At 37.8% G+C, this 12,293-nt stretch overlaps 1 protein-coding gene across 11 annotated transcripts in view; it reads right to left on the bottom strand.

Annotated features, from left to right (window-relative positions):
- Nucleotides 1-12,293, bottom strand: part of TP53BP1 (tumor protein p53 binding protein 1) — a 113,746-nt gene that overhangs the window by 66,629 nt on the left and 34,824 nt on the right. For 8 of the 11 annotated variants that reach the window (XR_008657798.2, XM_063639541.1, XM_055278934.2 and 5 more), the window contains 4 exons: nt 7,200-7,366; nt 5,115-5,244; nt 4,226-4,320; nt 1,044-1,252 (listed from right to left, as the gene is read on the bottom strand). Coding sequence is in view for 10 of the 11 variants with exons in the window: in XM_063639541.1 (XP_063495611.1) it covers nt 1,044-1,252; nt 4,226-4,320; nt 5,115-5,244; nt 7,200-7,366 (601 nt within the window). In the remaining variant the exon portion in view is untranslated. The remainder of the gene's footprint in view (nt 1-1,043; nt 1,253-4,225; nt 4,321-5,114; nt 5,245-7,199; nt 7,367-12,293) is intronic. The other 3 variants (XM_063639543.1, XM_055278938.2, XM_063639544.1) reach the window with 2 other exon arrangements.

Here is a 12,293-nt window from a genome sequence, read left to right as displayed (position 1 = left end):
AGCCAGGAGCGAGTCCAGGAAGTTCTGACTCTAGAGTCCTCATTTTTAATAACGTCACCAAATTCTAATGAACTGCATAAAATGAAATCCTTTAACAAGTTTTAACACTCCAGAAAACAAATCAATTTCCTTCTTCCTACTGTCCCCTCCTCACTAAATTTACAGTTCATTACTATTCATTTTCAAATTTTACTTTTAAATACAAACTCTTGTTTTAACACCTGCAAACTGAAAGGGGTAAAATAAGTTCTCCCAATAAAACTACAATAATTCCCCCACTTAAGGTCTTATAAGAATAGGTATTTAGATTGAATATATAATACAGTCATTTAGATTTAAGGATTTTCAACTCACTATGAAACCTGAATTTCATTTCTTTAAATATTTAAATTTAAAATTATACAAATTAATAGTTTTCCCTTGCTTTTACAAGAAAATACACATTGGAAAACTAAAAACCATCTTGATACCCTAAGTATAGGAACGATCCTGTACTGAGATCACATCTACTTAGAGAAATAATACACGACTTTTGAAAGGATAAGTGAAAACAATATAACACTGAGAATTATTATGACACAATGTTAACTGGAAAAAGAAAATTAAAGCTGTGCTATATAAACACCTTTTTTTAAAAAACATAAGCATGTGGGGGCACATACCGTCAGGACCTTCTGAGGCTGTGTCATGGGCAAAAAAATTTATTAAAAAAAACCATAAGCATGTGGAAAGACAAAAATTACAGTAACAGTTGTGTTAAGGTAGAATAATGACTTATGTCCCTTTGCAATTTTGCAGTAACATTTTCAGAAAGTTTAAAGACACTGTAAAAAGTTTAAACATAAAAAAATCAAGATGTTAGGTGACTTTGGAACTGTTCTAAAACTGCTTTGTGATGACAGCTTCACAACTCTGTACATTGACTAAAATATCACAAAATTGTACATTTAAAACGTGTGAATTTTATGGTATGTAAATTATACGCCAATAATGCTGCTTTAAAAAAATATGTTAGGAGAAACAACTCTTTTTACAATACTCACATGAGAAAACTGAGGCTGGGATGGGATAGCAAGTGACCCAGGAGTGAAGACTGGTGTGCTCTGAGATATTGGTGTTGAGGCTTGTGGTGACACAGTGGACTCAGGCGGGAGAGAGGGGTTTTCTAACTCCACTGGTTCATCACTTTGAAGTTTCTTCTGAAATGGCTCTCCTCCTCCTTCAGATAACATTGACATGTCCATTGGCTTATCTGGTTTAAAACAGGAAAAACAAATTGAGAAATATCACTCATCAATATTACTCATGTTCCGAAACCACTAATAACAATTACATTACAGACATTTTCACTCTAAAAAAATAGTGATATAATTTTTCAGAAAAGCTGACGCAGTAATAGTAGATTGGGTCCTAGCAATCTACCAATACTTCCTTTGGTTGGTGGAGCAGCCCGAGCTCCTATTTTTAGGTATAGATCAAAACTGGATGTATCTGGGGCTACCCACCCATTCATAAGAAATGTTAAATTAACTTGGCTCCTTTCCTGATTTTATAGCACAGTTTTTCACATTTCCTGTAGAAAAGCCCAAACTACTGGTACCTAATTTAACCATCATATATTCTACCACAGGCCTTGAAAGACAGTGAACTTGTCACCACTTTAGGTAAATACAGTATCTATAATTCATATTTATGAACTCATATTTGCATTAACAATTGCTAAATGCAGAGAGATGGATGCCTGTACAAGTACAGATGAAGAAAAAAAATCTATCAATGCCAATCAGCACTGATTTATCAAAGAACTAAGAAAGACACTAATGCTGACACAAATTAGGAGGGAACACACACACACAAAACACAAATACTGCTTTCCCACAGTATACTACCCCCCTGTAGGCTATCAGGACCTTGCTTAGAGTCAGCCTAGCTAGCTAAGTATTTGATTCATCATTTTTATCCCCTATCTTACAACTTGACCCCAACCAGGCTTCCTCTAGACCACTCACAAACTACTAACAACATTTACCTTTTCCCCATAATTCACATTCATGCTACCAGCTACCCAAACTGCAACCTCAATACCCAGCCTTGCTGCTTAGCTTAGTCTCAACCTTACCAGTCTATACCTAATTTGGGATCCAGTGCTACAGGCCTTTAATATATTACCATAGCTGTGCTAAGTATTTTTGTTGCACCTTTTGAACTTTCTTGCCATGACAAAGCACATTAAAAACCTACTGTTATAGGCACTACATATAAAAAAGTCTTTAAGTTAATAATCTAAGAGAAAAGCAAAAAGACAAATAAATACAAAAAGCACATATAGTTTCACAAACACTGATGTACATATTAAGCAAATGCATTAAATCTAAAATATAACTGACAAGGAAAAATACACTGTTACATAAAAAAAGAAAACTGAGTCATATACACAACATGATGCCAATTATGTAAAAATACTTTATGCATTGAAAACTGAAATATATCCAAATATACTAGTTGTAACTGTATCTGGAGTGTAGTATCACAGGTGATTTTTATTTTCATTAATTTCCTATACACTTAACAAACTTTCTACAATGAATATTGACTGTTTACAATCAGGGAGAAAGCATTTTTTTTTTTTTGAGACAGGGTCTCGCTCTGTTGTCCAGGCTGGGATGCAGTGGTGCCACCTTGGCTCACTGCAACCTCCGCCTCCCAGGTTCAAGTGATTATCCTGCCTCAGTCTCCTGAGTAGCTGGGATTACAGGCATCTGTCACCACACCCAGCTTATTTTTTATATTTTTAGTACAGACAGGGTTTCACCATGGTGGCCAGGCTGGTCTCGAACTCCTGACCTCAGGTGATCTGCCCACCTTGGCCTCCCAAAGTATTGGGATTACAGGCATGAGCCACCGTGCCCAGCCTGAGAAAGTATATTTAATATAATTATTTTTATATTTTTTCAATGTTCACACTACAGATAAAAGAGAAAAGAAACTGTTCTAAGAATTAACCAAACTTAACTTATATTACCTGGGATTTTGTAGAATTAATTCACCTAATCATGTTATGCTTAGATTGATATTAGTCCACTTGGATACCTACAACTGATTTTAAGAGAAACAGCCAGAGACAAACTTTGTAGCAGAAGAAAGCCTAAGATCAAATTCTATTACTGATAAATTACATCTGAAAAACTGTTAAATGTCTATGTTTTACATTACTGAAGAGCAGAGAAAGGATATAATAGGAGGCATATACATGACAGATAAGGGCACAGGCTCTGGAGGCAGCTGCCTGAGTTCAAACTCTGCTTCTACATCTCATTAGTTGCAAAATCTCTCTATGCCTCCATTTCCTCATCTGTAAAATGGGGATAAAAATAACACCTCCTTCTTAGGATGTTTGTGAGGATTCAATGAGAAAAACCACAGAAATGCCCTTAGAACAATGCCTTGCCTATACTAAGTGCTCAATAAATAAAACTATTATACCATTACTTGTATATGAAAGAGTGAAAAGATGAAAATCATAGAATTTATTAGAAAAAGCTTTGTAGAAATCGTAGGAATTTAGAAACATCTTGAATGGACAGGAGACTAGGTCAGAGCAAAAGAAGCTTAAATAATGAGATAAATTAGGTAAGTGAAAAGGAAAGCTTTCTTGTGAATAAAGTAATATAAAATCTCTAAGTCGTCAAAGGAGTAAATGAATGAAGTTAAAATTTTTACCACCTCTTAACCACTCTTATGCTAAAACTATTTTAATAATAGCAAAAATAACCTATAAGGACCACAAGAAACAATTGCTGGCTCCTTCCCACCAGAAATGTGTTCACATGTTGCTAGAAACAACTAGGCCATTATTAATAAGTCCAGTTCTTTCCTATACTAATTCATTTAAGTTCAACTTTAAAAACAAAAATTTTTCCTTCAGAGCCTTTTTAAAAATTGAGCCAACAATACAGAAATCTCGATAGAATTAGTGCTAGAAAAGCAAAGAATGGGGGATGGGGTTAGACCAAAAAAAAAAAAAAAAGGAAGGAAGGAAAAGCAAAGAACTGAAGACAGCACTTTACAGTAGGTCACATCCCTAAAGGTTAGACAAACATGAGTCCTACTGAATTGTGTAGGTCACAAGCATTCTAAAGTACAAAGAAGCAGTACATTTTGCAAGGCAGAAGAAGTGTTGCTCCTCTTCTAATCTGAGATCAACAGACAGATCAAGAGAGCTCACCTTGTCTCCCTTCTTGCTCTGTGGGACTGCTAGGAACGATAAAAGGAGTAGATCGGAAAGCATCAGGAGAAGGAGCAACAAGATCTGAGGAATTCCTTTATATAAAGAGAGAATCACAGGTTATTTTACCATAGCCACAGTTTTGCATTTCTGTATTTTTTTTTACTTTTTAACAGGAAAAAATATCTAAGGCATTCAGATACTTATCAGCACTTCTCCCAAACAGCAACCTGAGGCTGGTGGAAGAACCAAAAATACTTCAATAACTACTTCCCACACCAGACATTTCTGTTGTAAAATAAGAACTTTTTCAAAAAGAGAGTAAGGGCAAAGTGAATGATCAGACACAAGGACATCATGATTTAAAAGCAAAATGAGCAGTGCTAGGAAATAAATTCATTTGCAGATTTGAGACATAAAAAAAACTATTCCATTTTTTTGCCTAATAATAGTCAGACCAGGAACATTTTCATCAGAAAACTTAAACAAAAAAAACCAACAAGCGAACCTCTTTGCCCTAACATAGAGATAAAGAAATCCAACTACTGTCAACTTAACAACCTATTCTCCACCCTCTGCTATTAAATGAGAAGAATTGCAAGTAAAACAGAGGAGCAGAATGCTTGTTTTGGATGTGTAACATTTTCTAAATAACTGCGCCTTTTCTTTCTTAGTGAAACCTTTGGGCTACTATTATAAAATTTTCAAGTGGGAAAACAGATTTATCTGCCTTCAACAGTTCTTCATCCCCAAAGCACTAATGCATAGGTTCTACCATTTGGTTTCAAAAAGAATTCTAGACTAGCAGGCAAGTTTAGCCTCTTTCAGCCTTAGTCTAAGACTCCCAGGCACATACTGCCTTGGCATAAGCTATTTTAAGCTTACTTACGTGGAAAGACTCTCCTGAACAAGGGACCTCTGACCAGAGAGCTGCAGGAGATGCAGAGTGGTGGCAGGGGTGGAAGCCAAAGAACACCCACCTTCCTCCCTTGAAGGAGTAGAGCAACCATCAGAAGATACTGAAAAAAAGGAATTCCAGTTGCACTTACTTCTCAGATTGACACTACTGAGCTGCCAAAAGTACTGCAAAGAGTAATATCCATATTTCCAACATATTTCCATACTTCCAAAAGGGCAGAAATTCCAAAAGGGCAGAAATTGTTTTCTAATTATAGTACAACGAACAGACTACCACAATAGCACAAATCTTGAGTGAACATTAACCAACCCCGCAATGGGCTTCTTGAATAAAGAGCTGATGAAGAGTTCCTTAGTCCTTTCTGTTATGATCTAAGCTTGGAGATTAAAAGCCAGAATCCTGGATGGGCCCAGTGGCTCACACCTGTAATCCCAGCACTTTGGGAGGCTGAGGCGGGCAGATCACCTGAGGTCAGGAGTTCAAGACTAGCTGGACCAACATGGTGAAACCTCATCTCTACTAAAAATACAAAAATTAGCTTAGCGTGATGGTGTGCGCCTGTAATCCCAGCTACTTGGGAGGCTAAGGCAGGAGAATCACTTGAACCTGGTAGGCAGAGGTTGCAGTGAGCTGAGATCACGCCACTGCACTCCAGCCTGGGCAACAGAGGGAGACTCCATCTCAAAAAATAAATAAATAAATAAATAAATAAATAAATAAAATAAAATAAAAGCCAGAATCCTTATACTTCTCCTTAGCTGCTCTTCTTTCTTGTGATGCTTCTATTAAAAAACAGCAAATGAACCTTTTATTCCAACGTCTACCTTAAGTGAAGACAAGCTCATGCCATGATACAGATGGGAGAAGTCAAAAAAATGCACATGACACCTGATGTTATAAATGCAGCAGTTTTCAAGATTTGGGCCTGCTCAAAGGACATACAAAAGACTAATGCAATAGTAAAAGGATTTATGAGCAGCCATTACTGTTTTATACTATGAACAGTCTCTTGTTGGTCCCTTCCCCTTAGCAATAGATGAAGTATCAACTATATTAATCCCAGTGTAAAAGAATTTCTTAAATAAAGCCTTATAACTTTAGTAAGAGACCAACAAAGTTTCCTCAGTGACCCTCTGAATGTCTTGCACAGCAACCTGTATCACAGCATAGCAAAGGAATATAACCTTCTTCCCTTCCCTCCTTACAACCAACATAATATGTTTCGCTGGTAATTAACTCAAGCTTTCTAGCTCTCTGAGGCTGTGGAATGAAAGACTGGTGGAGGTTAAAGAGGTGTGAAACAAATTATATCCTTTTAAGTTTCATGTCCTTTCTGCTAGATTTTAAATTCCTATCTGTGTCAGATTAACTAATAAACAGATTAAGTTAGTAAACTGTTACCCAGATGAATATGAAAAACCTAAGCTTAATATCATATTGAAGATTTGAAGACATAGTAGCCATGTAACAGAAAATGGCGGCCAGGTGTGGTGGCTCACGCCTGTAATCCCAGCACTTTGGGAGGCCAAGGCGGGCGGATCACGAGGTCAGGAGAGCGAGACCATCATGGCTAACACAGTGAAACTCCATCTCTACTAAAAATACAAAAAATTAGCCAAGCGTGATGGCGTGTGCCTGTAGTCCCAACTACTAGGGAGGCTGAGGCAGGAGAATGGCATGATCCCAGGAGGCAGAGCTTGCAGTGAGCCGAGATTGCACCACTGCACTCCAGCCTGGACGACAGAGTGAGACTCCATCTCAAAAAAAAAAAAAAAGAAAAAAAAGAAAATGGCTAGTATCTATAATACTAAATTTACTGTATTAGCTATTCTTCACTATCTCATTTCCAAAAGAGAGAAAATTATGTCAAAATATTAAATGGAAATTATTCCCAAAAAGCCCTTCTCACTAATTACTAAAAACACATTTTCCTTCCATATCACAAACAAGTCTGCAAACCTATAAAATGCTTTGTAACTTAACCAGTAGCCTCAGAACTAAAATAAAAGTTTAGATCTTTGGAGAAGAGCTGTAATGACAAATCACTCTTGGTACCTGTTTTATTGCTCTGGTCAAACAAGTCTTCCTGAGTTGACAAAACCTCAGGCTTTGGTGACTTCTGAATCTGCAGTCCACTTTCCATAAGTTCTTGTGCAGATAACTGTTCTTTTGCTTCCATAGCAGCAAGAGATGCTTTGGGGCTAAAAGGCATGTCCTCTGACCTAGGAAATTCATATCACCAGGAGAAAAAGTTCCTAAGTTCAAATGCTTTTAACTAAAAAGCTTTTCCTGTTTTGTGTGTTTTTCTTTAACAATTTCAAAAATTCCAGTGGCTCTAATTTACATAATTATCTATTAAAAGGGAAATAAACTACTCTTTATAGTGATAAAAGTCCTCAGCCCATTTTAAAACCTGTCTCACTCTCTCACACAGCCAATACCTGTCTTCAACTCTGCTCAATACTGTGCTTCATGCTTTCTAAGATTTCTGATGAGTGACTTGGGGAATTTTTGTTACATATAATGTTATCTAGACCTGTATAAAGAATTCTGATCCAGACCCCAATGATGCCAGTAAGGAGAACAGTCCAAACTATGACATTCCATGGAAAGTATTTGATGTGAATTATCCTCTGTACTAGTGACACACACATCTTCTGCTGACCTTTTCCATTTGATGTACCCAAACCCCAAACCAACTCTCCTTCAGACAAATACTAACACGTGTAAGACATTCATCCCTGGCCCCTTTCCAGAGGCTTACGAGGTTCACCTGTTCTACCACTCCCCAGGGTAAACACAGCATAACTAGGTGGAAGGCAGCATCTAAAAGAAAAGCCTAAAAAGTCACTGTTATGCTGAGTGTTTTACATTAGAAAGACAATTTCTCTTGATATTCAACTTTGCTTAGGACACTCCCTCCCCATTCTTTCCATTGAAGGAAATAACAAAACAATACTGAATGTTTATTTATCCCCCATCCCAAACTGGAAGCATCCCAGTTTTCTTCTGCCATATTCAAACTTCACCTGCTGGCCAGAGATAACGAAGCTTTGGTTATAAAAATCACTAGAGATGAAGCAGAGGCACATTCCCCAATTCCTACCAAGTTAAGAGCCTAAAGAACCTGAGAAAATCACTACATCTATCGATACCATAAAATACCAGATGCAGGATACCTGAGAACCCAAAGCAATCTGGGTGCTCCTCAAGTATAGAAACAGTAGGCTTTCAAATATAATATTCATGTTACTCTTCATAACACCAGAGAGGCTAAGAAGATCTCCCACAGACAAGCAGTGTCTCTGTAGACAAAGATCACAAAGGAGGAGTGGCAACCAAAGATTACAGAGTCATGCTTATAGTTAGAGCAGCCTTAAAACATCATTGTAGGCTAGGCAGAGTGGCTCACGCCTATAATCCCAGCACTTTGGGAAGCTGAGGCAGGAGGATTACTTGAGCCCAGGAGTTCGAGACCAGCTTGAGCAACATAGCGAGACTCCATTTCTACAACAAAAAATTTTTTTTAATCAACAAAAAAAGGTCTTTGTAGAATGCCTAAAGATTAAGATTAGTAGTCAAGTATGGCCCAAGTACTTGGGAGGCTGGAGCAGAGAATGTATCACATGAGCCCAGGGCAACATAGTGAGACTTTGTTTCAAACAGACAGACAAAAAACGATTCTTGGGACTTCATAAATAACGTTTCTTTTTTATTATTATTATTATTATACTTTAGGCTTTAGGGTACATGTGCACAATGTGCAGGTTTGTAACATATGTATCCATGTGCCATGTTGTTTTGCTGCACCCATTAACTTGTGATTTTGCATTAGGTATATCTCCTAATGCTGTCCCTCCCCCCTCCCCCCACCCCACAACAGTCCCCGGAGTCTGATGTTCCCCTTCCTGTGTTCATGAGTTCTCACTGTTCAATTCCCACCTATGAGTGAGAACATGCGGTGTTTGGTTTTTTGTCCTTGCGATAGTTTACTGAGAATGATGTTTTCCAGTTTCATCCATGTCCCTACAAAGGACATGAACTCATCATTTTTTATGGCTGCATAGTATTCCATGGTGTATATGTGCCACATTTTCTTAATCCAGTCTATTGTTGTTGGATATTTGGGTTGGTTCCAACTCTTTGCTATTGTGAATAGTGCCGCAATAAACATACGTGTGCATGTGTCTTTATAGCAGCATGATTTATAGTCCTTTGGGTATATACCCAGTAATGGGATGGCTGGGTCAAATGGCATTTCTAGTTCTAGATCCCTGAGGAATCACCACACTGACTTCCACAATGGTTGAACTAGTTTACACTCCCACCAACAGTGTAAAAGTGTTTCTATTTCTCCACATCCTCTCCAGCACCTGTTGTTTCCTGACTTTTTAATGATGGCCATTCTAACTGGTGTGAGATGGTATCTCACTGTGGTTTTGATTTGCATTTCTCTGATGGCCAGTGATGATGAGCATTTTTTCATGTGTTTTTTGGCTGCATAAATGTCTTCTTTTGAGAAGTGTCTGTTCATGTCCTTCGCCCACTTTTTGATGGGGTTGTTTTCTTGTAAATTTGTTTGAGTTCATTGTAGATTCTGGATATTAGCCCTTTGTCAGATGAGTAGGTTGCAAAAATTTTCTCCCATTCTGTAGGTTGCCTGTTCACTCTGATGGTAGTTTCTTTTGCTGTGCAGAAGCTCTTTAGTTTAATGAGATCCCATTTGTCAATTTTGGCTTTTGTTGCCATTGCTTTTGGTGTTTTAGACATGAAGTCCTTGCCCACGCCTATGTCCTGAATGGTATTGCCTAGGTTTTCTTGTAGGATTTTAATGGTTTTAGGTCTAACATTTAAGTCTCTAATCCATCTTGAATTAATTTTTGTATAAGGTGTAAGGAAGGGATCCAGTTGCAGCTTTCTACATATGGCTAGCCAGTTTTCCCAGCACCATTTATTAAATAGGGAATCCTTTCCCCATTTCTTGTTTTTGTCAGGTTTGTCAAAGATCAGATAGTTGTAGATATGCGGCATCATTTCTGAGGGCTCTGTTCTGTTCCATTGATCTATGTCTCTGTTGTGGTACCAGTACCATGCTGTTTTAGTTACTGTAGCCTTGTAGTATAGTTTGAAGTCAGGTAGCGTGATGCCTCCAGCTTTGTTCTTTTGGCTTAGGATTGACTTGGCGATGCGGGCTCTTTTTTGGTTTCATATGAACTTTAAAGTAGTTTTTTCCAATTCTGTGAAGAAAGTCATTGGTAGCTTGATGGGGATGGCATTGAATCTATAAATTACCTTGGGCAGTATGGCCATTTTCACGATGTTGATTCTTCCAACCCATGAGCGTGGAGTGTTCTTCCATTTGTTTGTATCCTCTTTTATTTCATTGAGCAGTGGTTTGAGTTCTCCTTGAAGAGGTCCTTCACATCCCTTGTAAGTTGGATTCCTAAGTATTTTATTCGCTTTGAAGCAATTGTGAATGGGAGTTCACTCATGATTTGGCTCTCTGTTTGTCTGTGATTGGTGTACAAGAATGCTTGTGATTTTTGTACATTGATTTTGTATCCTGAGACTTTGCTGAACTTGCTAATCAGCTTAAGGAAATTTTGGGCTGAGACGATGGGGTTTTCTAGATATACAATCATGTCATCTGCAAACAGGGACAATTTGACTTCCTCTTTTCCTAATTGAATACCCTTTATTTCCTTCTCCTGCTTGATTGCCCTGGCCAGAACTTCCAGCACTATGTTGAATAGGAGTGGTGAGAGAGGGTATCCCTGTCTTGTGCCAGTTTTCAAAGGGAATGCTTCCAGTTTTTGCCCATTCAGTATGATATTGGCTGTGGGTTTGCCATAGATAGCTCTTATTATTTTGAGATACATCCCATCAATACCTAATTTACTGAGAGTTTTTAGCATGAAGGGTTGCTGAATTTTGTCAAAGGCCTTTTCTGCCATCTATTGAGATAATCATGTGGTTTTTGTCTTTGGTTCTGTTTATATGCTGGATTACATTTATTGATTTGCCTATGTTGAACCAGCCTTGCATCCCAGGGATGAAGCCCACTTGATCATGGTGTATAAGCTTTTTGATGTGCTGCTGGATTCGGTTTGCCAGTATTTTATTGAGGATTTTTGCATCAATGTTCATCAAGGATATTGGTCTGAAATTCTCTTTTTTGGTTATGTCTCTGCCAGGCTTTGGTATCAGGACGATGCTGGCCTCATAAAATGTGTTAGAGAGGATTCTCTCTTTTTCTATCGATTGGAATAGTTTCAGAAGGAATGGTACCAGTTCCTCCTTGTACCTCTGGTAGAATTCGGCTGTGAATCCATCAGGTCCTGGACTCTTTTTGGTTGGTAAGCTATTGATTATTGCCACAATTTCAGAGCCTGTTATTGGTCTATTCAGAGATTCAAACTTCTTCCTGGTTTAGTCTTGGGAGGGTGTATTTGTCAAGGAATTTATCCATTTCTTCTAGATTTTCTAGTTTATTTGCATAGAGGTGTTTGTAGTATTCTCTGATGGTAGATTGTATTTCTGTGGGATTGGTGGTGATATCCCCTTTTTCATTTTTTATTGCATCTATTTGATTCTCTTCTCTTTTTTCTTCTTTATTAGTCTTGCTAGCAGTCTATCAATTTTGTTGATCTTTTCAAAAAACCAGCTTCTGGATTCATTAATTTTTTGAAGGGTTTTTTTGTGTCTCTATTTCTTTCAGTTCTGCTCTGATTTTAGTTATTTCTAGCCTTCTGCTAGCTTTTGAATGTGTTTGCTCTTGCTTTTCTAGTTCTTTTAATTGTGATGTTAGGGTGTCAATTTTGGAGCTTTCCTGCTTTCTCTTGTGGGCATTTAGTGCTATAAATTTCCCTCTGCACACTGCTTTGAGTGTGTCCCAGAGATTCTGGTATCTTGTGTCTTTGTTCTCGTTGGTTTCAAAGAACATCTTTATTTCTGCCTTCATTTCATTATGTACCCAGTAGTAATTCAGGAGCAGGTTGTTCAGTTTCCATGTAGTTGAGCGGTTTTGAGTGAGTTTCTTAATCCTGAGTTCTAGTTTGATTGCACTGTGGTCTGAGAGACAGTTTGTTATAATTTCTGTTCTTTTACATTTGCTGAGGAGAGCTTTACTTCCAACTATGTGGTCAATTT

Source organism: Symphalangus syndactylus, chromosome 5 (assembly GCF_028878055.3).
Source record: "Symphalangus syndactylus isolate Jambi chromosome 5, NHGRI_mSymSyn1-v2.1_pri, whole genome shotgun sequence".
In the NCBI taxonomy this organism is placed as follows: Eukaryota; Metazoa; Chordata; class Mammalia; order Primates; family Hylobatidae; genus Symphalangus; species Symphalangus syndactylus.
The sequence above is the reverse complement of the archived record's forward strand: the minus strand, read 5'-3'. Positions and strand labels throughout refer to the sequence as shown.